This window comes from Diceros bicornis, chromosome 20 (genome assembly GCF_020826845.1).
Source record: "Diceros bicornis minor isolate mBicDic1 chromosome 20, mDicBic1.mat.cur, whole genome shotgun sequence".
NCBI classification, from domain to species: Eukaryota; Metazoa; Chordata; class Mammalia; order Perissodactyla; family Rhinocerotidae; genus Diceros; species Diceros bicornis.
The window spans coordinates 16,927,546-16,955,057 of record NC_080759.1 but is presented as its reverse complement, the minus strand read 5'-3'; the positions used below and the strand labels follow the sequence as shown (position 1 = coordinate 16,955,057).

General features: G+C 37.6%; 1 protein-coding gene across 2 annotated transcripts in view; it reads right to left on the bottom strand.

Moving 5' to 3' along the window:
• The window catches only part of PDE4D (phosphodiesterase 4D), a 328,823-nt gene that overhangs the window by 248,954 nt on the left and 52,357 nt on the right, over positions 1 to 27,512 (bottom strand). Inside the window, exon 1 of one of the 2 annotated variants that reach the window (XM_058564040.1) lies at positions 16,848 to 17,511. The exons of the other annotated variant lie outside the window; for it this stretch is intronic. Within the exon in view, the coding sequence (XP_058420023.1) occupies positions 16,848 to 16,912 (65 nt within the window). The 5' untranslated portion in view covers positions 16,913 to 17,511. Of the gene's footprint in view, positions 1 to 16,847; positions 17,512 to 27,512 lie in introns of those variants that run through there. 2 annotated transcript variants of the gene reach the window in all.

Below are 27,512 nucleotides of genomic sequence, written 5' to 3'. Positions count from 1 at the left end.
ATGTGTAGGTCTGTATTCTGTATTCTTTCCCTATCTCTTATGTATGCACTCATTCATTAACACACAAATGGCATGAATTATGGAAACAAATGTGTTTGGTGCTTTGAACAATTATCCAGTTTATTGAAGTAAATTATCTAAAACTTTTCTTTGTGTATTGGAAATTCAGGCAATTTTTGGCTCTTAGAAAATGACATGTGTGGAATTTAAAAGAATGAAGCTCTGTGCTTTATACATGAAATTACCAACGGTTTACAAAGAAAGTCAAATCACCAAAAGAACAAAACCAGAAGTGAAAACCAACTTCAAAAGTTAGTTACATAAGAAGGGATAACCAATGGCATAAAGCTTGGAGAGGAGGGAGATGTAAGTGAGAAATTAATTTAAAATTTATTAAAATCTCACAAAGTTATAAACAAACTCTTACAGTTTTTCTGACTACTGGCTAAAGTTTATAAAAGTTGCTTATGGAATTGTCCACAATACGTACTGAAGAGGCAGGATACACTAAATGGGTGGGTTCTGAAGTCAGACTGAGTTCAAAACCAGCAGTGTAGAGCCAGAGCTGTTAAAATTGCACAATAATGCTAGCAGTCCAGACTGCTAGCATTGTGACTGGGAATCATGTAATAATGTGGTTCGTTGTGAAAGTCAGATGATAACCTGATATTCTGTTGGCAAACAGGTTTTCCATTATTGTGTGGTGCCCTTATGTGGCAACTATAATCCTTAAGGGCAAATCCTTTACAGCGAACTACAGTAGGGCATGAATGCTATTTTCTTCTGGTTCTCTACATGGAATCTGGCTTTGATAGTTCTTTTGAAAGCTTCCATTAGATCCTAATTAGATCTTTCTATTAGATCCTATTTTATGACACGGCCTTACTTAGATTAATGCAGTTATAGCTATGTTTATACATGATGTTATAAGGGAATATTGCTGCACCCAACCGTGCTAATAGTAAAATAAGATTATTTAGAGAGCTGACAAACAAGCTAGTAGCAGTTATTTGGGGAAAGGAAAAGTTTATTTCCCTTATTAGTGAAACAGAGCCCTCAAAACATTTTTCAAAATTTGACTAGAACCTATAAAAATAACAGTCTCCTGGAGATTATCTGTAAAGAGACATTTTGGCAATAATTTAAATTGTCAAATATTAATTTTATGAGTTATTTCTGTTTAAAATTCACTTCCTCCTGCTATTTTTTCTGTTCCCCTCTCATGTTCCCTTTCTATATATACATTAAAATTTCCTAGTATATATATTTTACGTTTGAAAAATGAAGGGGTAAATACATCTAAATAGGAAAGAATCTGTTGGTTTTAAGGTTTATTTAAATAAAATAAATCTAAATATTTAACTTGGCTGACACAGGCTTGCTAGGAAGTGATTAAATAAACAATTTATTTAAAATGAAAATATCCCTGTAGCCCAAGGAAAATATTTTGGCCTAAAAAAATCAAATATTCAAGATTTATTTCATATTACCCCACCCCAAATTCAAGTAGTGAAGTTTTTAAATTATTGTGTTCACCACTGGATTTCTGAAAGCAACAGAAACACTTTTAAATTATAAATGTACTGTCTTATCATGAAGGTAATAAATAATCTAAGGATAGAATAGTAGGTAAAACTAGAAATCCTCTCCCCCACAGGAATACTTTAGAAAGTCACTGGATTGAAGATTTTATGAAGGTGAGGGCTACATATTTCATCATCCTCCCTCTAACAGCCAGCAGGGTGTCTGGGGCAGAACTGGCTTAATAAACATTGTTAAATAAAGCATTGAAAAATGCACCTTTACTTCTGCAACTAATAGAAGAACTACAGAAACAAAACTCTTCTTTAAGGGCTGTCCATTTTAAGCTAGAGAATCAGATTAAATGGTCAAGTGGCTAGAAAATGTTTTTATACAATAATAAAAGCCAATCACTTCCTCTATTATTAAGGATAAAGCCTTAATTTCTTAGCATTCCAAAATATTTAAGTCTAGAAGTGTGGTAAAGCTCAAAGCGAACTTAATAATGGGAAAAGTTCACAATACAAGCAGGTATGCTAACCCTGACTTTGAGGTCAGGGGTCAAATCCATCTGTTAGAGCTCTCGGACAGACCTGACTTTTGGATTCAGCACCCCAGCTGTGGAATCTGCCTGATGTGACAGCTGTGTTGGGCTTCAAAATGCTCACAACGAGCTGTTGTGAGCCCAAAGTGGTGGTCTCAGTACTTATCTCCAGTAGATCTCTCAGTTGCACATAATCATCACCCCCTTGATAGAGTCAGAAGGTCAGCCATGTTAGCTGGGTGATTAACATGTGCAATACACATCAGCATTTTCATATGCACCATTCATTACTAGTTGATGTACTGAGATAAGTCACTCAGGCAAGGAGAAATGTTGAGGAAAACTGGGAAGTGTAGATTCTAGAATGGGAGACATATGAGGGAATGGGGAAAAGTGTTGAGATCAGAATTACCAGTGGAGGTGGTAAACCAAGGGTGAGAGCTACAGGAAACAGGCAAAAATCCTCCCTGACACTTGAGATACTTTACAAGTCCTTGCCACAGAGACTAAATTCTGTTTCCACAACTGACTCAGTACAATCCCTAGCAGAGTGCTATCATTAAAATAAAATTAAAAATAAAAACAGATTGTAACATGTTCTTTGTAATATAGAACAACTCACTGTTCTTCTCTCTTCATGCAACAGACAGATGTCACACACTGATGACGGAACAGGCACTGTGCTGGCACAGGGGGACAAAGATGAACAAACCCAGTCTACCCTACAACACACTCACAGTCTGAGAGGAGGGGCAGGTGAGACAGCACACAATTGTTGCAATGCTTCAGGAGCTATAACAGAGAAATGTGCCAGGGCTCATGAGAACACAGAGAAGGGAGTTTCACTCCTGAATGGGAAAGTCTAGGAAGGCTTCTGAGAAGAAATGTCCACCTAAGCAACAGAGTTTGGACATGAAATTATATTCAAACAATTATTGTAAATTGACAACAGTTTTAAGTTATATACATATGATCCTACATGCCAAATTATGATTTAAAATCAGCACATCTAATTTTCACCCTGAATTTTTTTTTAATTTTTTATTTATTGCAGTAACATTGGTTTATAACATTGTGTAAATTTCAGGTGTACATCATTATACTTCTATTTCTGCATAGATTACATCATGTTCACCACCCAAATACTAATTACAACCCATCACCACACACATGTGCCAAATTATCCCTTTCGACCTCCCCCCTCCCCCCTTCCCCTCTGGTAACCACCAATCCAATCTCTGTCTCTATGTGTTTGTTTATTGTTGTTATTATCTACTACTTAATGAAGGAAATCATACGGTATTTGACCTTCTCCCTCTGACTTATTTCGCTTTGCATAATACCCGAAATGTCCATCCATGTTGTCACAAATGGCTGGATTTCATCGTTTCTTATGGCTGAGTAGTATTCCATTGTGTATATATACCACATCTTCTTTATCCCTGCGTCCCTTGATGGGCACTTAGGTTGCTTCCAAGTCTTGGCTATTGTGAATAACGCTGCAATGAACACAGGGGTGCATGTATCTTTATGCAATGGTGTTTTCAAGTTCTTTGGATAAATACCCAACAGTGGAATAGCTGGATCATATGGTAGTTCTATCCTTGATTTTTTGAGGAATCTCCATACTGTTTTCCATAGTGGCTGCACCAGTTTGCACTCCCACCAGCAGTGTATGAGAGTTCCCTTCTCTCCACATCCTCTCCGACACATGATGTTTCCTGTCTTGTTAATTATAGCCATTCTGACAGGCGTGAGGTGATATCTCATTGTAGTTTTGATTTGCATTTCCCTGATAGTTAATGATTTTGAACATCTTTTCATGTGTCTGTTGGTCATCTGTATATCTTCTCTGGAGAAATGTCTGTTCAGGTCTTTTGCCCATTTTTTAATTGGGTTGTTAGTTTTTTTGTTGTTGAGATGCATGAGTTCTTTATATGTTTTGGAGATTAACCCCTTATCAGATGTATGGTTTGCAAATATCTTCTCCCCATTGTTAGGTTGTCTTTTCGTTTTGTTGATGGTTTCCTTTGCTGTGCAGAAGCTTTTTAGTTTGATGTAGTCCCATTTGTTTATTTTTTCTATTGTTTCTCTTGCCCGGTCAGACATGGTGCTTGAAAATATGTTGCTAAGACCGATGTCAAAGATAGTACTGCCTATGTTTTCTTCTAGAAGTTTCATAGTTTCAGGTCTTACATTCAAGTCTTTAATCCATTTGGAGTTAATTTTTGTGTATGATGTAAGGTAAGGGTCTACTTTCATTTTTTTTCCTGTGGCTATCCAGTTTTCCCAACACCATTTGTTGAAGAGATTTTCTTTTCTCCATTGCATGTTCTCACCCTGAATTTTTATTTCAAACAAAAGTTTGCTTAACTAACCATACATCAGTGACAATTTATGAACTACATACATACATATCAACATGAGATGAACTCTCAAACATAATTTTGCAGGGAAAAAATCAATCACACACAAAATAGTACATCTGTATTACTATTTTTATATAAAATTCAAAGCAGAAAATAATAACGTGTGATTTGTGAAATTAGGATAGCTGTTACATTCGGTGGGGGTGGGCAGTAACTGAAAGTGGCACAAAGGTGGCTTTAGGGTTGCTGGTAGTATTATTTTTAATCTGGGTGGTGATTACAGGGGTGGCCATTGATAATCAGAATTACTAATTTTTCTTTTTCTGTTTTTTTGGGTTGCAACATCCAAAAGAAGTTTTCAGATTTTGAAAACACACATACTATGTGTGTTTACAATATTCACACATAGTGTGTTCTCCATAGGTGACAAATTACCAAAAATTTCTAAAAATTACACACACACATTTGTAGGTACGTATAGATCCCGCTTTTGCTACAACAACTTTACTTGGACGCGAATTTAATGGGAGAGTTTAGACATAAAGAATTATTATGAGATCCCTAGGGCCGCTTAAGTGGCAAGCGGCCACATCATGCCCTCTTTCCTCTGGGGGACATACCAACTGAGGGCAGCACTCTTTCTCTCCGATCCCCAAGGCAGCTCCCAGAATTTTATTTCATGCAGCTACTACTAATTGACCATAGATGAAAAAGATTAGCTATCTTGGTTCTAAACAATGGGATTGTCTAATTCTTTTGTTATTTACATGAGAAAGACCTTACATTATGGAGAAATTTCACATGTATTTCTACTAGGGTACGGGTATAATTCCATATATTTACATATGCATGTAAAATTATTTTCCCAATTAGAATAACACCTTTATAGAGGTATGTTTGTTAAGGGCTAACATGTTTGCTTTTTGTGTTTTATATTACCATAGAAACACTTATTAATTCATATACAATTAGACTCAATTTTAACAACAGGACTCAGATAAACAACTGAGACTATTTTTTCCAAGCAAGAGACTCAGAGAATCTTTAGTGGCCCAATTTTTTCTCCCCAGGGTGGTTAACTCCACCCTCAATCACAGCTTTTAACCCAATGTATAGTTGTTCATTATAACAAAGTAATGTTTTTACACACTTTCATTGGTAACTACTCATAATAAAATAAGTAGATCGCAGAGACTATGGAATGCTAGTTGCTGCTCTCACTAAGCTGCTACATTCTCCACATTTCTAGCCCCTATGCTTTGCAGCTCATCCTGAAGAGACACTCTAGTCCACAGGAAGAGATTTTCCAATCAGGTCTTATTTTTTGCCTGTTGTCTTTCTAGAAACAGATGGAGAAGGAAGCTTAAGCCCTTTTTGCTGAGATAGGATGGCCAGTTAAACTAAACAGGACCTACCCAGTCTGGAGCCTGGTAAGGAGAATGAGACTCAGGCTATGGACATAACAATCTCTAAATTACACAACCAAGAATGCTAGAGGAGTCTAGGACATACCACCATGAATGTACTCGAGCGCCTCTGATCTCAGAAGACTGCTAGAGGAGCAGGGCATCAGGAGAGGTAGGGAAGGCCTGCCAGTGTGATTACAGGGACCCTGAACCACCAGGCGGCCCTAAGTAGGAAGGTTATGTAGAGAAAATCTTTACACAGATGCACCCAGGGAGAATGCCCTTCCTTTCAGATTAAACCCCTGCCTAGGACTGCATCCCTAGAGGATTCTGACTGATTTTTCAATGACTAAAGCAGAGACATTTATATTAGCCTCCAGGTGACTCCTTCTTATTCTGCCACCCTCTCTATGTTTACTTCTGTGATCCACCAGAACATAAGTGCATGTTCTCTGAATCATAGTGTTAATGTGATTTATCCAGAATACCTAGCTTTGCATAAATGCTCAGTTCTGAGATGTGCCCAAGAAGACCACCTTATGGAAACAAAGGCCTTAAAGACTGTATCAGTTTTCACATTTATAGTTCTTGATTATTTAAAAAGTCATACTCAGGGGCCTGTGGCTGAGTGGCTAAAGTTCCACATGCTTCACTTTGGCAGCCCGGGTTCGCAGGTTCGGATCCCGGGCACGGACTTACTCCACTCATTAGCCATGCTGTGGAGGCATTCCACATACAAAATAGAGGAAGACTGGCACAGAAGTTAGCTCAGGGCTAATCTTCCTTAAGCAAAAAAAGAGAAAGATTGGCAATGGATGTTAGCTCAGGGCCAATCTTCCTCACCAGAGGAAAAAAAAATGTCATACTAATATACAAACTCAAAAATGCACAATATAAACTAACATTTCCTGGGCAATCACAAGGAGTCAGCTGCTGTACTAAAGACTTTAAGTTAATTAACTGAATTGACATATTAATATATATATTTATCATTGCTAAGGGTAACATTTATTAATTTTAAAAAGTGTGTGAATCCATGAAATTCTCTTATTTGCCATGCAATCTTGGGTAAGTCAGTTTACTTTACTAGGCCTCAGTTTCCTCATCTATAAAATGAGAAATAATAATAATGGGTGCCTCACAGGATACATGATAAGGACCTAATGGGACAATTCTTTTATTTTTTTTGTGAGGAAGATCAGCCCTGAGCTAACATCCGATGCCAATCCTCCTCTTTTTTGCTGAGGAAGACTGGCCCTGGGCTAACATCCGTGCCCATCTTCCTCTACTTTATACCGGACGCCGCCACAGCATGGCTTGACAAGCAATGCATCGGTGCCCGCCCAGGATCAGAACCTGCGAACCCCAGGCCACTGAAGCGGAGTGCACGCACTTAACCGCTGAGACACCGGGCCAGCCCAAAATGGGATAATTCTTGTCAAATGCACAGCATAGTGCCTGCAACATAGTACGCACTCAGTAAATAGCAGTTACCGTTATTTTTATTTCTCTGAGGACTATATTAGGAGAACAGAGAAGAATGAAGTTAGAATTTCAACACACGAATTTTAGCTACTTAATTAGCTATATGACTTCCAAAAAATTTAATGATCAGAGTTCAGTTGTCTGGGGAAGACTGGTCAAAACAATGTCTTGAATTTCCTTCGGGAGATTGCTGAGGCCTCAACCTCCACACCTCTCTATACATAAGCCTCCAATCTAATTTTTTGAGAAGTTATAACAGAGTTATCATGGCATTAGTTAACTTCACAGACATAAGTTTAAGAATTACATTGAAGTCCCATACAAATTATAACAGAACTGCTTTCACACATTTGCCTGGTAGACTAAGTTTTCGCTCTTTATTTGACCTCAAACTTCATTTCTGGGTTTTAAAAAATATTTCTCCAACAAAACCACATAAGCATTGACATTGTTTCTAATAATTTTTCTTGACCCTACTTGACTAGAATTGTTAAAGACTAGCAAAACTTTTCCACTTCCAAAATGGGGTCGAGTGGGGAGAATTAGATTATAGGTTTTTACCTGTGGTCCCTTTCATTTCAAAGATTTTATTGTTCTGCTCACTGATCAAATGCCAGAGAGGAAGAAGACAGTGCAATTTACAGTCTGACGGGGGAGAGGGTCAATCAACTAAATGCGTCAGAAACTGGCTAGATCTCTCAAGAACGGAGCTGTGTCAAAGTCCGTTTTTTATTTCTTGATACATCTCTGTGGTCCATGGTTAAAGGCTTGTATGCAAATCTCGAGAAAGACGAAAGACGGCGGAGAAATACAAAAGGTAAACACGTTCTTGAGATGCACAAGGTTAAAAGGAGAAACCTGAACAACTCAGGATAGGAAGGAGAGGCGTAAATAGCAGCCTGCTGACTACGTTTTGGAATACCATGAGGCAGAACCACGTGTGGCCAAAGCAGTTTAGATAATGGGGAAAATCAAAGAAAACAAGAGCAAGAACAGCAGCAATAAAAACAAATGTGGGATTTAGAATGAGACCACATGTTTTCTTTAGCACTGTGATTTATGAGCTGTGTGACTTCAGTTTTACCTCATTCAGTTGTTTTGAAGACAAAATGAACTAAATCAGTGTACAGCCCCAAGTCCAATGTCTGACAAACAGTAGGTGCTCAAATATTGTAGCTTTCCTCATTGCAATGGTTGCTACTTCGAGTATCGTTCCAGACTTCGGAGCTGCTGTCCTAGCTAGTTGGTGATCTAGCTGTCAATCAGTTACCTGCTGTTCCACAACAAGGCTGTAGTGTCAGAGGAAACGTTACAGCAGTGGCTCATTCCCATGCTAGAATGCCAGGGGTTAAAAGTTGACACATTTCGCATTCATTTATCCTAACTTTAAAACAGTTATCAGTCATATAAATTCCAGGACATAAAGAAAAAATTCCGTGCCACGTTGCAATGGAATGAAATCATGGATGTTAAGAATTATTATTTTCTGTATTCCATATACACATTAATATTTCATGCATATTAATTAACAGGAGTTGAATTTCTCATCTTGGATGTATTTTAAATGGGAAGGAGAATTAGGTACAATGGGAATACTCTTCCGTGTGAAGCCTGAAAACAATGACATATTGAAACGATATTTTATGAAGCATTTCTTTTAACACGTCACACTGGTGCCATCTACTTTACAATTCAAAATAAATATTTTGCAATATGAAATGAAAAAAGACCATGAAGTGACTTACTAGTAGTTTTCAAACATCATAAAGTAGAATCTACTTATCCGTTGATTCACTATCGCTATATCCACTGATAACTAAGAAGAAATGGGTTAAAATTTAAGCAAGGGAGATTAGTATTAAATATAAAGAAAGCTTTACTGTGTAGGTTGTAAAACATCAGGACCATTTCCTGTAAGGAAGCTTTGGAAGCTGCAATCTACACCTAGCTTCTAGTTTTCTAATTTCTCGTTCTTTCTCACGTGTAATAGAGAAACGGAAGGACTTGCCCTTGATTCCCTTTCTGGCCAAAGTTCTCAGGGCTGAGATGGCGGAGGGCGGGGGGGGGGGGGGGTGTCTTCTATATTCACGTCCATTAGTGGCAGCTTTTGCCCAGAAGGTAGCAGTGTGATTAAACAGGGTAGGGCGCTAGATAGTAGATGTCTGGTTCAAAATGGGCTGAAATTCTTCCGTGTTGGCCTCCCCTCTGATCCTCCCTTCTACTTCTCTAGCCACATTTCTTCACCTCTTCCCCACAAAATTTCCCTTATTTTTTTCTAACTTTCATTCTGAAGATTAGTTTAGCTTAGCTTCCCCAATCACATCCTCACCCATCACCTAGGATGTTCCTAGGAGAGCCAATCCCCTTAGAAGGCTGAGGCTAGATAATAAATACCTATAACTTACATTTCCCCTGTTATGCTAGGAAACTGCATCTACAGGTTCTAGGATTCTCCCTAGTCTCTATTCTTTGAAGTATATCCTAGTTTAGGCAACACTTGACCACAAAGCAAGGCCATTTTAAGAGCTGAGACATATCAGAGGCACAGCCTCCCATCAGTTGTCTTTACATGGTTACACTTAATAGTACCTTTCCTAGGCTTACTGTCTTTGTGCCCCTGTGACACTCTAGCCCCTCCTGTAGATCCTAACCCCTGGAGAGATTTGGTGCATTGGCTAGAGTATACCTTACTTCTATATCCATTTTCTAATATACCTTCAACGTCTGTTTTATCTCTTGAGAAGTTGGATAATTTCTGGAAGGGCTCCTATGAAAATCTATATTGGCTTTTAATTAAGACTATGCTTTCTTTGTGGTATTCCTCACCAACCTAGTTAATAGCTCCCAGGTCCCATTCTTGTTACCTTTATCCAGGCTTTAACAATCCTGTATGTTTAGTGTTAGTATTATTCAGAATATTTATGCATATCTCTCAGGCATCTTTCCCTAAGGAAGATCTCCTCGAAGCCCTCAGTAACATTCTTCCTCTTCAGTTTCATCTGAGAATCTACTTTTCTCAATCTCGCTAGTGACAGCTGGGTGGATCCATGAGGACCAACCATTCCTTTACCCATGGTTACGTCCACGTCCTCATTCTTGCTGATTTAATAAAATTCACTGTATGATTGGAATGACTGATAGAGGGACTAATAAGTAGGCTATTCCTTTACCTCTGCCAAATGGCAAGTTTTAGTGATGAGGCCAAAACCATGGTGTGCCCACAATCAACAGGGAAGAAAAGAGTAGAGTTGCAGGTAGCTGTGTTGCTGTCTACACAACCACAGCCAATTTTATTAATGTGGAGCCTCTAGAGTGCAATGTCGCTGAGGAGAGTGTGGCAAGGGGCAATATTACCTATGAACTTTATTTACCAATGACGTGACAGAAAAAGCAGGTTGAGAACCCCATTTTGAAACACCCAAACTAAAGAAACATCTTTCTTCGGAAGAATTCAATGCCAATTCAGCATTTCTTTACCAACCGCCATGCTGAATTCCTGACACGTCAGCTATGCATATATTTAATGAGCTATGATTTTCTCATCCAAAACAAGCCTAAAATAAATTTGTAAAAAAATAAGATGCTAAATAAAATGAATGGATCTTAACTATCATAACTTTTCTGCAATTTCTCAGAAATGAGAATTGTCCCTTAACTTTAAAATCTTTCAAGGCAGAAGTATTTGAACTGTTGTCATTTGAACTTCCTAAGAAGTTTAATTACCAGCAAGTTTATCAGTCCACATAGGGATACAGAAAACACAAATGACTCTCCAGTGGTAGGGTAGCACCACAGAAAGTAGAATCATAAAGGATCTTAGTAGTTTATTAGCTTAGTAGTGTTCAAACAATATTCCTTGGAACCCTAGAGGTATTGCAAGAATAGGGATTGGGTTTGGGGTGGGGGTAAAGGAACAAACTCAGTGGTTATTTTATTGTTATATGTATGTCTATATATTTTTACCTATATATTTCATACATAGGCATATTTTAAAATTTTTATCTCTATATATCAAATATACACATAATTTTAAATCTTTCCTATATACTCACATTTATATCAACATTTCATTTATAAGAAGTGTTCCATTGAAACATATGTTTGAAATTCACTGATCTAGCTCACCCCCTTTATTTTACAGGTGAGTAAATGTGGCTATAGAGGGACTAGGTGGCTTCTCCAGGGATACAAAACAAGTGAGATGTAGGGTGGACAAAGGGCTTTTTCAGGGAATCTTATTATTTACAACTTTAAAGAGTATACCTATCTGTGATCCATTCTGTGCTTTCCTAGTTACGTTTTAAACAATACTCAAGGTGTCTTAATCACTTCTCCTAAAAGCTGTGTCTCTCTAGGTCTATTATATAACAGATGTGATACAAACTTAGCTAATAGGGTCAAAAAAGTTTATCACATGGGCAAACACGAAAGTAGTCACTTACCTAAACCAAGTCACAGTGTACATTGGACAGGCAGAAAGTATGCAAATCCCATTTGTTTTCCCCTTTATGAAAGCTTCTAAGATAAAAAGTATAGGAAAGGAGACTTTGTACCTTTTTCAAAGCCGACTTAATACAGTATGAAACTTCATACAAAGTCTGAGACAGTATTTGTTTCTAAACTGAAGCCTTACAGAGCTTGCAGAGAACAAAGTAAAACTTAACATTATTAAAAAGATGGTCTATTCAAAACTGGGAGGTGCTAACCTTTTGCTCTTTACTTCTGTATAACAGGGAACAGATGACCTTATTTGCCACCAGTAGAGAATACACTGGCTAAAGGCTATAACTACAGGAGTCTTTCAAACCGCCGTTTTCAACACCCAACATCAGCCTGAAACTTCGTAGGTTCTCATACCTCTGAAAAGACAACTTTCCATTTATTTCTTCAATCACCCACTATCTAACAAAATATTCGTGTGCATTTAGATATATTCACAAAACGGACAATTTTAGGGGGCCGGCCTGGTGGCATAGTGGTTAAGTTTGCAGGCTCCACCACAGCGGCCTCGGGTCCGTGGGTTTGGATCCCAGGCATGGACCTACACACCATCCATCAAGACATGCTGTGGCAGCGTCCTACGTACAAAATAGAGGAAGACTGGCACAGGTGTTAGCTCAGGGCCAATCTTCCTCACCAAAAAAAAAAAAAAAGAAAAAGAAAGAAAATGACTTAAAAAAATGGACAATTTTACAGTCATTAAAAACGGTAATTTTATAGATGGTAGAGGGAGGCAACATGGTGAAGTCAAAAGAGCACTGTCTTTGGAGCAGACAGGCTTGGGTTCCAATCCTAGCTTCACTGGCAGTTAAATGGCCCTACCCAAGTTACTGCATCTCTTAGGCTCATTTCCTCAACTGTAAAATGTGGATTAACCACTCCTTCAATATTACTATAAGAACTAAATAAGATACTGTATGTGAAATTCTCCACAGAGTTCTCATTCATAAAAGACACTCAATAAAATGAAAGCTAGAAGTATTATTATTAGAAAAGTAGAAAATGCTAACATAAATGAAGAGGCAGAGCACAGAAATAGTATTTACAACTGTTTAAATATGTAAGTTAAGTAAAAAATGAAAATAGTTGAGGGTGGGATAGTGGGGGTTATAAGTAATTTTCCCTCCAAAATGTTACATCTTTTTTTATTCTTAATTATAAAACTAGTAGTTTTAGTCTAATCAATGCTTTTCCCTGTGATCATGAGGCCAAAATAAGAATTCTCAGCCAGGTTGAATTTTTACAACCTTAGGAGGAGAAAGTTAATAGAACAAAGCAATCATTTATTGATCTGAACAGCACTGTTATTCTGAACATTCTATCTGCTCAGTATTGAGCAGGGTCCATATTTTGGACCCTGAGCAAACTGTTGTTTATCAGATACATAGATATGTATGCATATAAATACAAGATTGATAATGCACATGGAAGTTATATTTCTAACATATTTAAACTTTCATATATAATACTTGATGAAGAAATTCATACAATATAGAAGTACAGTAACAAGAAGAAAGTCTCCTCTACCTCCATTCCCGCCATTTTACCCTAAAAAGTACCACTGCCAAAGGCTGGAAACAGAGCTTTCCAGACTTTTTTTCTATGTCTATAATCCTAAGTATAATTTTTACATATTTAATAATCTGTTTCAAAATTTACTTTATAAAAAATCCACAGTTATATTTTAGACAGTAGCATCTCTTTTTTCTCAAGATTACAAATGAACAATCTTAAATACAACAAGTATATGCCAAATAGTGAATGTCTGACAGCAGAAAAGAATCAAGTCCAGTTTTATTGACCAAAGTTCTCTTTATATCTATATTTGGAAGGCTAATTATTTTTTACTTAAACTAAAGTGTATTACACAAGTCTTAGATTAATGAGAAGTATCCCTGGGATATGTCTGTAAATAGTAAAATGCTATAATATTATTATAATATATAATTGCTGACTAAATCTGAATTTAAGATATGTAAATTCAAATATTTATGGAAATGTAACTGCCTCATCATTTTCTTACACAGAATTTAAAGGTAGGATAGTCTTACTGAAATGATCGAAATAGAAAGGCAAATGATGCCCCAATCAATGAGTTTGCTAATTTTATTAACTTGATGAGCATAATAAAATGCATACGTTAAGTATTTCCCAATTTTACGCAGATTTTTAAAGGACTGCAAAAGGATAAACACCATTGTCACGTTCTGCTGGAACCTGGCACAGAGTAAGTACTCAAGAAATACCTGCTGAATAAATAAAAGCAACCTAGTATATATTCTTATTATATACTACTTTAAATTTGTGACACCTATATTACAAAGAAGCAGATTAATTTCAAGATTATTTTTACTCCATTTTTTTGAAATTCATAAAATTTTAGCTATAAGTAAGGCTTGTCTTTTAAGTAGATATATTAAGAGAAGGGTGTACAATATTATTAAGAATTTGCCAGGAAATCCCTTTTTAAAATGTGAATATCCTATAGCGATTTAATCAGGGCCATAAACAAGTTAGCATGGATTGCTCTTTATGTTACTGAGAGGAGAGAAACAGGAAAAAGTAGAGGAAAAGTAATCTAAAGCACTGGATTCTTGCAGAAGGCAGTTAGCAAACTTCCAAAGGCAGCGTTTGGTTTGGAGGCATCTGAGGAGAAAATAGACAGTTTTAGAGAAAGTAGGTCATAGAACAGAAAATAGATTTCCATAAGCAGAATTAAGATGGTAAAGCCAAAAGACGTGTCCCCAAGAACAATGTCTTAAGGGCAGAATAAAATAAAATCATCTGAAAAAGGGATAAATGGCAAATCAGCAGGTCTCTCTCAGGGAAGTCAACTGTTAAGAGGATGAAGTAGGGCTTTGGCTTTTGAAAAGGAATGGGGGTGGGGGTGGGGATTGGGAAGTCAGAACAGAAAAGCCAGTGAGAAGACATTGTCCAGCAGAGCTCTCTGGGGCCTGTATGTGCATAGGCACAGGGAGAGAAAGGGCTGCTTTTTTTAATAATAAAGTGAATATAAATATGCGTGTGTGTGTGTGTACACACACAAACATGTATATTTCCTCTATTAAACCCAATCTATAATCTACATAGGTTCTACCATATAGAAATACAAATAAATAAATTTGTGTGTATATTATTTGAATGATAAAAGGGATAACAAAATGGTTAAACTGTAATTACAGCAATTACAACCTCAGGTCAAATGATTTAGAGGCAGCAGTGATATACCCAAGCAGTTATATTATTAATAAGTCAGATGTAAGGTTAATAACTGGAGAGGTTTCATGGTGTGCAGTTAAATCTAGGAACCATTAGCATAAAGAAAGATATTTATTTCTTACATAAAAACCAGTCTGACCCCAAAATTATGCAAAATATTTAAAATTAAATGGAACAATATACATATTCACAAATCAATATTTTTAAAAATATATATTGAATTGTGGCCCTATTTATTTATGAAAATACCTTATAGAATTTAGATAATAAAATAGTTGTGGATAAAAATAGACTATGACAACCTCAGAGGAGTAAAGGATGTCAGCGTTACTAGTCTCCTGAAATAAACTGATTATTGCCAAGTGAACCCTGAATTTGGAAATAAGTCTACTGACAGTTTAGGCAAAAAGGGAAAGAGGTTGGTTAAATACTATTTGTTCAAGTATCAGGTCCTGTTTTCACTTAGGCTGGACAGAAATCACAAATGAATAAAATTTACTTATTTTATAAATTCGGATTACCCATTTATATTAGAGATTTATGTTAGCTATGGTAATTAATAAAAGGATTCTAAGTATTCCCCAGTATTTATTGTTTCACATAAAAGAACTGTACAAATTTATTTGCAGATGCAAACTTCTCTTTAAATAAACTCAAAAAGGAATTTATTGCATGTATTCTTTTATAAGGAATCACAAGTGACATAGACAAAATCTGCATTTATAGTTCATTAAAACTCACAGAAATATTACTAAAGGGATAATTCTTTATTGTAGTCCACTATAAAACACTAGTATAATAACAGCAAATGATAACCCAACCACATGAATGTGGGCTGAATTCCTTATGTAAATAATATGAGTATTTATATTTGTGCTTACCTGCTTATATAATAATACATAATACATTTTGCCTGCCTGCTTCCATCCTATCCCCAACCACTTGCCCTCAATCATCGCTTTTATTTTCCCTATCTGAAGCATCATTATGTCCATTTCAAAGAGGTAAGCTTAGTCATTTAATTACAATCAATCACTAACATAAAATAAAATTAACCTCTGAAACAGCCATGAGTATTTTGTAAATAGCTATTTTAGACATAAAAGTTACTTCATCGGGAAAATATTCCTTAAGGGCCATATGCTTATGAGCATGTCACATCAATATTGGGGAAACAGTAGAATGAAATATTAGAATAAATAGAAATTAACATACTTTTTATGAGGGTGAAACACTAAAATGACCAAAAACGTAATTACCAGGGAACATTATGGACAAAATAAAACATAGGAGATGACTGAATGATAAGCAACTTGATAATACATTTAGCCACATAGTTAAATTCAAGTTGGTCATACGATTAAAATAGATAGCATTATAAATTTCTCTAACACATCTGTGCTAAAAGCCCAAGTATTACTTCTAAAGACAGTGGCAAAAAGTGTCAACTACCAGCCTGCTTGCAGCAGCCAAAATGAGAAAACAAGCAACCAAATCAGACAGTGAAAAATGACAAGTTTTCATTTTCTCAACTCCCAACACATTTGCAAGTTTCTTTCCTCCTCCAAAAACTGTCACCAGATGAATCGCTCTAGTCCACATGGAGTTAAAAAAAAGTGTGAGCACCCCTGTTTTTAGAGCGGATAAAATAGAGAACGAAAGTGTCACCAACACTGCGCTCTTTCTTACAAAGCCTTAACATCACACCTAACTCAGGAACCTCGGCAGCAATTCTAAATACTCAAGTATTACGTCAATCTTAAAAGGAAAGAAGGGGAGAAGCATGAGAGAAAAGCACGTTACCAAGCTGTCTCTGTCGTCCTCAGGGAACTTGTAGACCGGGATCTTGGCTTCACAATAATGCTCATTTTGGGGGAAAAAAAGGAAAAAGTCTTCAAGTATTCTAATTAATACATTTCAGCTGTCTTTCCACAAAGACGGTTTTAAATATATTCCATTTCCAAGGGAGGCTGCTTGAAGAAATCCAAATTTCCCCGAGTCCAACTCCAGCTCAGCTCCCAGTCCAGAACATAGGGAAGCTTCTAAGACACAGGAGCTCTTTTCTCTTTCATCCTGAATTTACTCCAGCACCACTATGCTGTTAGGAAGTGACAGTTTCTTCTCTGTTTTGCATTGCCAAGGGAGGAACTGAATTTTAAATCTATTCTTCATCTGGTCACAAGGGAAACCAACACAGTGGAAATGCCATTTGATCTCGTCTTTTTTGCAATTCCATAATAACAAGTTTAGAGGTTTCCAACACAAAAAGTACTCAGGTAGAGAGAAAGGAAAAGAAAATGACCGCGAGGTGCTGTAACACCGGAGAGCTGTCAGGGAAGTTCCATTTCAGGGCAACCACAGGAAAACACTTCTCCAGGGAGCCAAGAAGTCAGCGAGGGAACAAAGCTCTCCACACTTCAGTTAGATCCACTGTTTTACCTGTGAATGTAATTTCCGTTGTGTCTTCTGCTGAGGATCTGACTCCCAGCCTTTGTGAATGAGAACTATCATTCAATCTTGCCAGGCAGAAACTATTCCTCAAGGGCTGTGTGACGTCTGTAGGAAGGCAGTTCAAAACATCGCAGGGAAGTGAGAGGGGAAAAAAAAAAACTCAGCGCCCAGCCGGGCCGTCAATTGCTGCAAGTTACAAAGCTTGGGGGCAGACCAGCTGCTGAGACCAGGACTATAAACCAGCCAGCAAACAGAGGAGGCAGAAGACTTCTCGAAACTTACAAAACCATTTCCTCCTCTGGGAAATGAGTTGTCTGTGTTATTCAGGGTAAAATTCCCTGAGCACCTTTATAAGGAACACACCCCTTTGCCAATGAGTTGTTTGTTTACCCCTCTCCAAAAAAGAAAAAAAAAAAAAAAAAAAAGTCATTTTCTCAAAGTCCGGCACTGAAAACTAAAATTTCTTGTCAGGCGCAAAGTTGAGAGGACTTGAGGACTTAGCAGCTGTTCATTTTGAGTGTATTTAATGAAATTCATGCTTTGTGGTTGGTTGTAGAGACGCAAACTGCCTCTCAAAAATTCAGTAGACTGTAGCAGGCATCATTGCATCAGGTCACGCTGGAATGTTTAAACTGAAAAATCTAATGCTGGACAAGTGGCTACATGTACCGAGGATGTTCCCTTGCACAATGATTTCTAAACCTTATTTTTTTTTGAAAATCATATGCAAATTTCATTGATTTCTATATACAAAGAGTCTGGGTTTGCTAATTCTTACCAGCTCTTTACTAAGGAATGAAACTCATATTATATCATCTTAACATCTCCTATTATTGTGAAGACCAATCCTTGCCCCACCTCCTACATCTGAGATAAAAACTGTTCTATTATAATAGACATAATCTAAGCTGATTCAAATTGCTCCTAAGAGAAGGAACATTTGACCACAGAGAATGTATATTCCTCTGCGTGTGCCAACTTCAGTAATTTTGGATGTGAGTTATCAAGTGAAAAGAATTTAAGCATTCTGATTTCTTAAATGACATTAGTTAGTACATTGGTTCTCTAGTCTGACGTGAACTTGGTATTTATTTAGCATTTGCAGGCAGGATGTTGGAGTGCAATTGTGACCCACCCAAAGGACTTGGAAAATTAATGTAGTAAGGCACCCCGCCAGAGGATCTGGCTGCGTATTACAACAAACCCTTCAACTCCTCCCCTGGTCACACTTCAAGGTGCATTCGTGATTTAGTCTCCTCTCGGTGACCCCCAGCCCTCTTAAAGAAAATGCCAATAAACTGCTTTCCATATAATTATGTTGTTAAGCTTTTCAGTTTTCCTATGACAGCTCAGGGACATTCACGCGTTCTTAGCTCTGTCCCATGTTTAGTGTGTTGCTGGCACTTTAAGGCAAGTTAACCAATCATCTATTTTTAGAGATTCAAAAGAAGGTTTGTGAGACTACTCATTTTTGGGGGGAAGGGGCTTATGGGAAGAAGTTGAGCTTTTTTCTCCTTGGAATTTTAACATGGAAAAAGGAACACAAAAACAAACTGAATAAAAGTAAGCAACTACTATTATTTATTTGAAGCACTGTTCTCTTCCTCATAAGGTCTATCAAATATCTCTGGTTGCCATTTCGAGGAAGAAACTGACAATGATCACAGAACGTATGTCTGAATGTCATGTGTTAAACTCTCCTGAAATAATCAGCCCCGTGTTCTACCAACCTCCAGAAGGCCCTCTGTCTCAGTGACATTACTAAGCTTACTGCCACTCCCTTTGCTGTCACATACACACAAGGGGCTAGTGCTGCCCCCCATACTGTTCCTCACTTACTTGCTCAATGTTCCAAGTATTCCAAGAATCTATCTCTGAAAATCGTAACCCACACATTGGTTATCTCCTAAACACTGCGTAACAGTCTCATAACTATCATACCTGTCCCCAAAGAAAACAAGTTTAAGTGGGTGATCTGATAACATATGCAACTAACCAGAATACTCAAAGCTTCTTGGACTGGTACCTCAAGGTCGCCATCACACAGAAAGAAAGATGCACAATAGTATCAAGCCACTGAGATTTAAAATTTTAATTTTGCTTCTACCCCTAATATTTAAGGTAGTGACAAAAATTTAAAAAAACTCAAATAGTATTTGTTCAATATTACAGCGTTTTCTCCATTCTAAGGCAATTTTTCACATGAACATTTCTGAAATAATGTTTTGTAATCTGGGTGTCGCAAATTTTTTCCTCTGAAAAGCTTCTCAGAATGAGCAGATATGGTACAGACCTCCAAATTCCTGTTAATGCACAAGTCCATGATGGTGCACAGGCTGACAAAGACGCCTGAATCTAGGGAGGCTGGACTTCAGAAACCACATGGCCCTTGTCTGTAGGACTTTGGAGAACACGCATTTGATCCAGAAGCTGCTATTATTTCTAGTATTCCCCTGATGAACTGGATTGTATAATGTTCTACAGACAACTATTTGACCATTGTCACGACAACATTTCAATGGACTGTACCACAGATGTATAAGTTCATTGGGTCATCTATCTGTATATATTTTATTGAATCCAACCACCATGTAGTAGTATGATATTTCCTACACCTCAGTCATTTGGACGCAACTTCCATGAGTTTTCCCATATTGGCATACCATCTGTACCACTACTTCCTTGATATTTTTCTCCACTGACAATTTTTAACTTAAATAACATAAATTTAAAAAATTACTTTATATTTATTTGGTAAATGAGTTTAATATGCTGGTTACATTTTTCCCCCAGATACGAGTATTAATAGGAAAAAAAGAGGCCAAATACCACCTAAAATCTCTCCCATACCACTAATGGTGTCCATGATGCAGTATATGAGCACTCATGTGGACAGCATCAACTGCATACAGGTAGATTGGGTGCACCCTAAAACGTGATTTCCCCTTCTCTTATCATTCAATGGTGAGCATGACTTAGAAGACTAGTGACATGTATCAAGAACCAAGAATTAACCATGAAATGGTAACTGAAACCAACTGAATGAGGCGTTAAGGAATGATTTTACTATCCATCCAAGTTTTCTCAGATATTATTGTTTTGAAATACTTGGCCCACTTTCAAATCTTCTGTCCTCTGAGTAAACTCTTATTTTCAGATAACAATAGATAGTCTACACTTTTCAATTTGTCATGAGCAGATTTTTGGGAACCGTGTTATAAACTAATGGAATATTCAGACCTGTCAAATATGCTACATTCAGGACTGCAGATAAACCAAATAATGTTTTCGGTAAAATGACCATGGAGCTGCAGTTTTTTTTAGTTTCTTAGTATTCTACACTGTACTCTAACATTTATAAGAACAAGTCACTTTGAACTCCTGTAGCATTTCCTCATTAGTGAGGAATAAGGTGGTATTTTCCTTATCTGGAGGGGAATTTCAAGCAGATTTCCAGCAGTTGCTCTTATCTTGTTACACTCTCTAGGTACACAATTGGATTTGAGGACTTTCCTTTAGGCATGAACCTCCTTGGAGCTAAATTCCTTAATTCCCGAGGAAAAGCTCAGAGTATTATATTTTGAAAGCTTCTAACCTTCAGGTTTCCTACATTTTTGTAAAATGTCTGGTTAGAATAATAATCATCATGATTTTGATGTAGTCCCTACTTGTCAATTTTGCATCTGTTGCCTGTGCTTTTGATGTCATATCCAAAACATCATTGCCAAGACCAATGTCAAACAGCTTTTCTCAATTTTCTTCTAGGAGTTTTATGGTTTCAGGTCTTATAAGTCTTTAATCTATTCTGAGTTAATTTTTATGAGGGGTATAAGACAGGGGTCAAGTTTCATTCTTTTGCATGCGGCTGTCCAGTTTTCCCAACACCATTTATTGAAGAGACTGTCCTTTCCCCCTTGTAGATTCTTGGTTCCTTTGTCATATATTAATTGAGCATATATGTGTAGATTTATTTCTGGGCTCTCTATTCTGTTCCACTGATCTATGGGTCTGTTTTGATGTCAGTACCACACTGTTTTGAATAGTATAGCTTTGTAATATAGTTTGAAATCAGAAAATGTGATGCCTTCAGCTTTGTCCTTCTTTCTCAAGATTGCTTTGGCTATTTGGGGTCTTTTGTGGTTCCATGTGAATTTTAGGAATGCCTTTTTTATTTATATGAAAAATGCCATTGGAATTTTGATTGATATTGCATTGAACCTTTACATCAAACTAAAAAGCTTCTGCACAGCAAAGAAAACCATCAACAAAATTCTTTTGGGTTCTGCACCCAATTCCAACACGTGGGGAGGGGCTTCCCCACATCAACAAGCAATTCTTGGACATCAGCAGGGTGTCCAAGAATTCAAATTCAACTAAATTCTGACACTGTCTACCCAGAGATAGTGTCGGTGTCAGATTCCACAGGTTAAGTGTTCAGTCCCACAAGACTGCTCCCCTCCCCCTCTCCTTGCCTCCCCCTCTCCTTCCCCTGCCCCCTTCAGATGCCAGTTGCAAGCCCAGGTTGTTACCTATGCTTCTGACTATAAATCAGAGGTTCCCACGACCCACTCCGTGGGTTAGATGAATTTGTTAGAGCGGCTCACAAAACTTAGAAAATCCATTTACTCACTAGATTACCAGTTTATTATAAAAGGATATAACTCAGGAACAGCCAGAAGGAAAAGATGCATAGGGCAAGGTACGGGGAAAGGGCACAGAGCTTCCATGCTCTCTCCCGGTGCACCACTCTCCCCCTATCTCCACATGTTCATATTCTTGAGAATTGTTTTTAAGCCATCCATCCATCCTCTTCAGCTGGACAGTGGCAATGAATGAATACCCATTAAAACGGTGTGTGTGTGCATTACTGGTTTAACGATGGACATATTTAACAACCAGCAAATTTCAGATTTTCAAGATATCCAGGATTAAACAATCCAAGTTCGCTGTCCTTTCTTCTAATTTTTAGGCTCGTAAACACTATGATGAGGGTATATGTGACAATATCACAAGTCTGTTAGCCATAAAATGTGATAAGTTCTTTAGCCATACTCATAACATGGGTAATGATGGTTTGTTTTTACCTACACAACAGATGGCCTTTCAATTGCCTCATTAGGTAATACTGGCTAACAAATGATCATTTATAAGGGTAACAATATGTGACACCTCTGACAATGTAGAGATTTCAACGTGTCAACAAATTACGTGTTCTATTAAAAGGTACAGAAAACTAATTTTTAAAACTAGAATCAACATTTCTGCATGGGGTCAGTAACGTTGACAGGAAATGCATTTTGTAATTGACTTTCAGAACTTTGCACTAGTTCAAAATATTGGATTTCAGAAAGAAACACTGTGGGGTTCAAATAAATTATATTTTTAATTCAAAATTTCACAAGTGCTGTTGTACTTCCTTTGTATTCTATCCCCCTTTTTCTCTCTCTCTCACCCTTCACGACCCTCTTTCTTCTCAATTTAAACGCATCTTTGCAAACTTTACCTCATTTTTAATGAAATATTTAAATGTTATTAAAGAAATGCATGCAAACAGTTCATCGAACAGCAATGACAGTAGGATCCTTAAACTGCTGCATTGATCTCTGACACCAGTTCACACATGAGAGCAATCCCTAGAAAGCAGATGGGCAGCTCTGTGTGCGTGGGTGGGGCTTGTGCACTGGGAGCCTCACTGTAGTGTGATCAGGTGCCCAGCAGGCATTTTATTTGGCCACCCTGAATGTCACTGTTCATAAGATTTTTTCCTCTGGGGTAGTTTGATTTTTCTAGAGACGTAAGTAAATCTGCCTGCTCGTGTTCTGGTGTGGGCAGAAGGGAGCTGGAAATCTTACTGATCAGTTTGTAGATGGTCATTTAAGCCTCCTGTTTGCACAGCTATTCCTCCACCTCTCCTCTGCCTATTATTCCAGAATCTCTGTCTTCCATGGGGAGGACTGTGGGGTACACTGACTATACTGAACAGGGTGAGGGCTTGTAGGTAAGTGTACATTATATACACTTTATACACTCCCTATTTTTAGAAGCCACTCATCTTCCACGGTAATTTCTGGGTTACTGGGGGCAGCTCAGCTTACTTCTCTGTATTCAACTGAATAAAGTATTCAACCTTTATTCAGTTAAGTCATTGACCATTTCTCCACTCACTTCTATCTTTATGCATCATGGCTTAGAATTACAGATATCTCCTAGTTTTCTCAAAGATGGAATGTACCTTTTTGTTTCTTGTATCAATTACTGATCTGGGTGATGTTTTTAGAGAAAAATGGGGTAGAAAGGTCTTCTATCCACTATTTTAAAGCTAGAAATATAAATTTTACTTTAAAATAAAGGAATTGGCTATGTCTATCAAAATCCAAGTATTTAAAAATTCTCTCTATCAAATTCTCTTTATCAAATATTCATCAAATATTTTGACCCTCTATAAAGTATTGATTGTTATTAGATAGACACAGACAAAATCAAGAGCAAAAGTATCTGCCCTGACCAGTAACTGGTGTATTACCTTTTAAATCATCCCTTTAACTGTTATTTTGTTTAAATATATACAAATGTTATCAGCACATATCCAGATTAGTCATATTATAACTTTAGCTCTGATTTCAGATTTGTCATAGTCCCCTATGTTTAATCAAGTGGTTCCTGACTTTACGTATCTCAAGGGATAAAGTAATATTCTAAAATTAAATTATATTCATGAAAATAATTTTCAAAAGTTTTTTGAAAGAAATAAAACAACTGGAAAAATCACATTGCCAAATGAATCCCTGTTTCTAATATTGTGAGAGGAGTTGAGGTTTTCATTAAAATAGGATTTGGAAAATAATCTGTCAGAAATAAATGCACACAGAATGTGCTTTAAGGATAATTGTGTGTGTGTGTGTGTGTGTGTGTGTGTGTGTGTGTGTGAGGAAGATCAGCCCTGAGCTAATATCCATTGCCAATCCTCCTCTCTTTGCTGAGGAAGATTGGCGCTGGGCTAACATCCAGACCTACCTTCCTCTACCTTATATGGGACACCGCCACAGCATGGCTTGACAAGCAGTGCATCAGTGAGCACCCGGGATGCGAACCTGAGAACCCTGGGCCGCCGAAGTGGAGCGTGCACTCTTAACCCCTTGCACCACCAGGCTGGCGCCAAGGATAATTTAATACCTGATGCAATAGACAACGAAGAAAATTGGTTTATTAGAAAGAAACTTTCATGGGGCTCATTTAATTTACATTTGTTTCATAACATTTTTCCATGCTTATGTTAAAAGTAGTGGTAAAATAATCCCAGCAACTCAAGTAATTTCCCCTTGACCATACATTACAAGTAAGTTCTAGTTAATGTCAAAGGGCTGCTCTTTGAGACAATACCTGTTAATTAGGGAGGAGATACAGGATCAGGCTAAAAAGTGGCTTCCAGGGTCAGACTGCCTGGGTGCAAATTCAAGCTCCACTAATGACTACTTGTATGATTTTGAACAAGTTACTTAACCTTCTCTAAGCCTCAGTTTCCTCAGCTATAAAATGGAGACAAAACAATTTTGTGAGGATTAAATGAGAGATGTAAAACGTGGTGAAGTGTTTGGTATGTAGTAAGGACTCAATAAATAATACTATTAAAAATAAGTTTTAAAAAAGAATTTAATGAATAGGGAGGAAAGCAGCTTTAAAACTTAAAAGTATATGTTGCTATTATAATACTTTGACTTACAATAATTGTTTTGTGTTTTCATCTTAGTTTTGACCCTGTTCCCATGGCTCCCTTTACATAATAGATTGTAAATAGTTTTCTTGCCTCATGTCTTACACATCTAAGGTTTATTCTCTGTCTTGTCTTTGGGTTATCTTTCAAAGGCACAAACCTTAAAACATTAAATTTCCTGCTTAAAAACTTTCAATAGCTTCAAATTCTTTACAGAATCTATTACAGCCTTCTGTGTGTGTTAAATAAAAACTTCTACCATTTGGACGCAATCTGTCATTCAGCCTTGCCCTTGATGACTAATTTTTCTTACCCTGTACTGGCAGCCACAATCGCACATGCCTTGCCCCAAATCTGCCCGGGCTGTTTCCCCTGCCTGGTGCATCTTCAACTTCTTCCCCATTCTCTGCAAGCAAACATCTGACTCACCCTTCAAGATCTAACACAAGCAGCAGTAAAGGCCAACTAACTCCAAGACAAACTCAGGAGTTCAGTCTCCTTGGCTTCATTCAACCTGCGAACATCTTGGGTTAATTTTTATTATTATTATTATTTTATTTGTCTTTTACAATGTATGTCAGCACACAATGGAAATTATAAGGACATCAGAGTTCCATAGCCACTGTTCAGACACTGATATTGACTGTGTGACCTTCGAAAACAATTTAATCTCCTTTAGGTTCAACATCTTCTTCTATAAAATGGGACAATATACACACCTATCTTCCTCCTGGGGTTGTAGTGGGATGAAGTGAGAAACCATGTTGCCCCATCTGCAATCCCACAGTATCACCATCAGATCTTTGCCCATGCTTCTCTGGCAGTGTTATCCTCTTTCCCTTTTACCACTCTTTTTTTGCCAGGAATTATCTCAGGGGTCAGTTCCCTTAGTCCCACTCCTTTTCAGTCTGAATTAGGTGCCCAGGGCTAAGCCAACTTCTAGATTCCCATGCTAATTCCAACCAGAGTGCTTCAGAACACCATGGCGTGATCCCCTCCTCATTTGGCTAAGGGGAAGAGATTGTGGCTCCCCATCTTTATATTCCCAGTGTCCAGCCCTGAGCAGACACTTGGGCCTCCACAATGCTGTGAGTTCCTTGAAAACAGGGAATGGGTCTATTCATCCTCGTATTCACAGTACCTAGCACAATATCTGGCTCACAGGGTGTTTGCTTAACAACAGAATAAATCCGTGGTCTACAGTGGTAGATAAGCCTTTCACAAATTTTCTTCCTGTGCCCTTTTGTGGCGTTTGCTTCATGGTTGGAATCAGATTTCAAAAATTGAGTCTTGCCTGTCTTCTTTTCCATAAGCCTCCATCCCTGAAAGCTACTTTTGATACCTTCTTTGCTAAAAGAAAGTTCCTATATATCCTTATAATAAAAATTTTCTCTCAAAGAAAAAGGAACTGGTTGGGGTAAGAAATACACTGGGAGAAGTCTTAGGCGGCACTGAGCTGACCCCAGCATCATTGTTAAGGAGGGAAGGATTCCTTCCTAAGTATTTAGCAGAAACAGCCTTCATCTGGAGAAGCTATTATGTAACGTGGTAGTCGACCTAGATAGAGTTATCTGAATTCTGATAGGGACCTTGTGGAAGCTCAATTCAAAGGAATGACTTTCCCAGGAAGAGTTTCCCCACATCTTGGCAGGACAATGGGAGGGTGCTTGGGGCACCCCAAAAAATCTGCCAAAGTCAGTCACCCTTCAGCCTATGAATGTGAGGGCTGTCCCTCTGGAGGAGAAGGCTACTTCTGGCCAATACTTTAAGAACTGTTTTACGTGTATTAGCACATTTACTTCTATACCAAGAACATGAAGATTTTAAATACCCATTTATCAGATAAGGGACCTGAAGTACAAAGAATGCTTCCCCAGCTAGTTGAGTGGAAGAACTAGGCCAGAAATCACACCTTACGGCTCCAGAGGAAGCAACCTGAAAATGACAGGAGAGCTCCCATTCACCAAGTGCTCACCGTGTGCCAGGCACTGGTAAGATGCTCTGCACACGTCATCTCATTTAATATTTAAAGCAAACTCATGAGCTAGGTACGATCATTTCCTCCATCAAACAGCTAAGGAAACTGACGTCTAGAGGAGGCTACGTAGCATGTTCAAGGTCTTAAGTTGGGACTCAGATTTGTCTTTTATGAGAGCCAAATGTCACCTGGGGTTTTTTAGGACCTCAAGAACTAAACAAATAACATCACAAATAGCATCTCAAAAGGAGAATAGTTTTTTTTTTTTTTTTTTTTACTTGTTTAAGCAATTCTTAAACAAAGATGATAGAATGGATAAACTCATCAC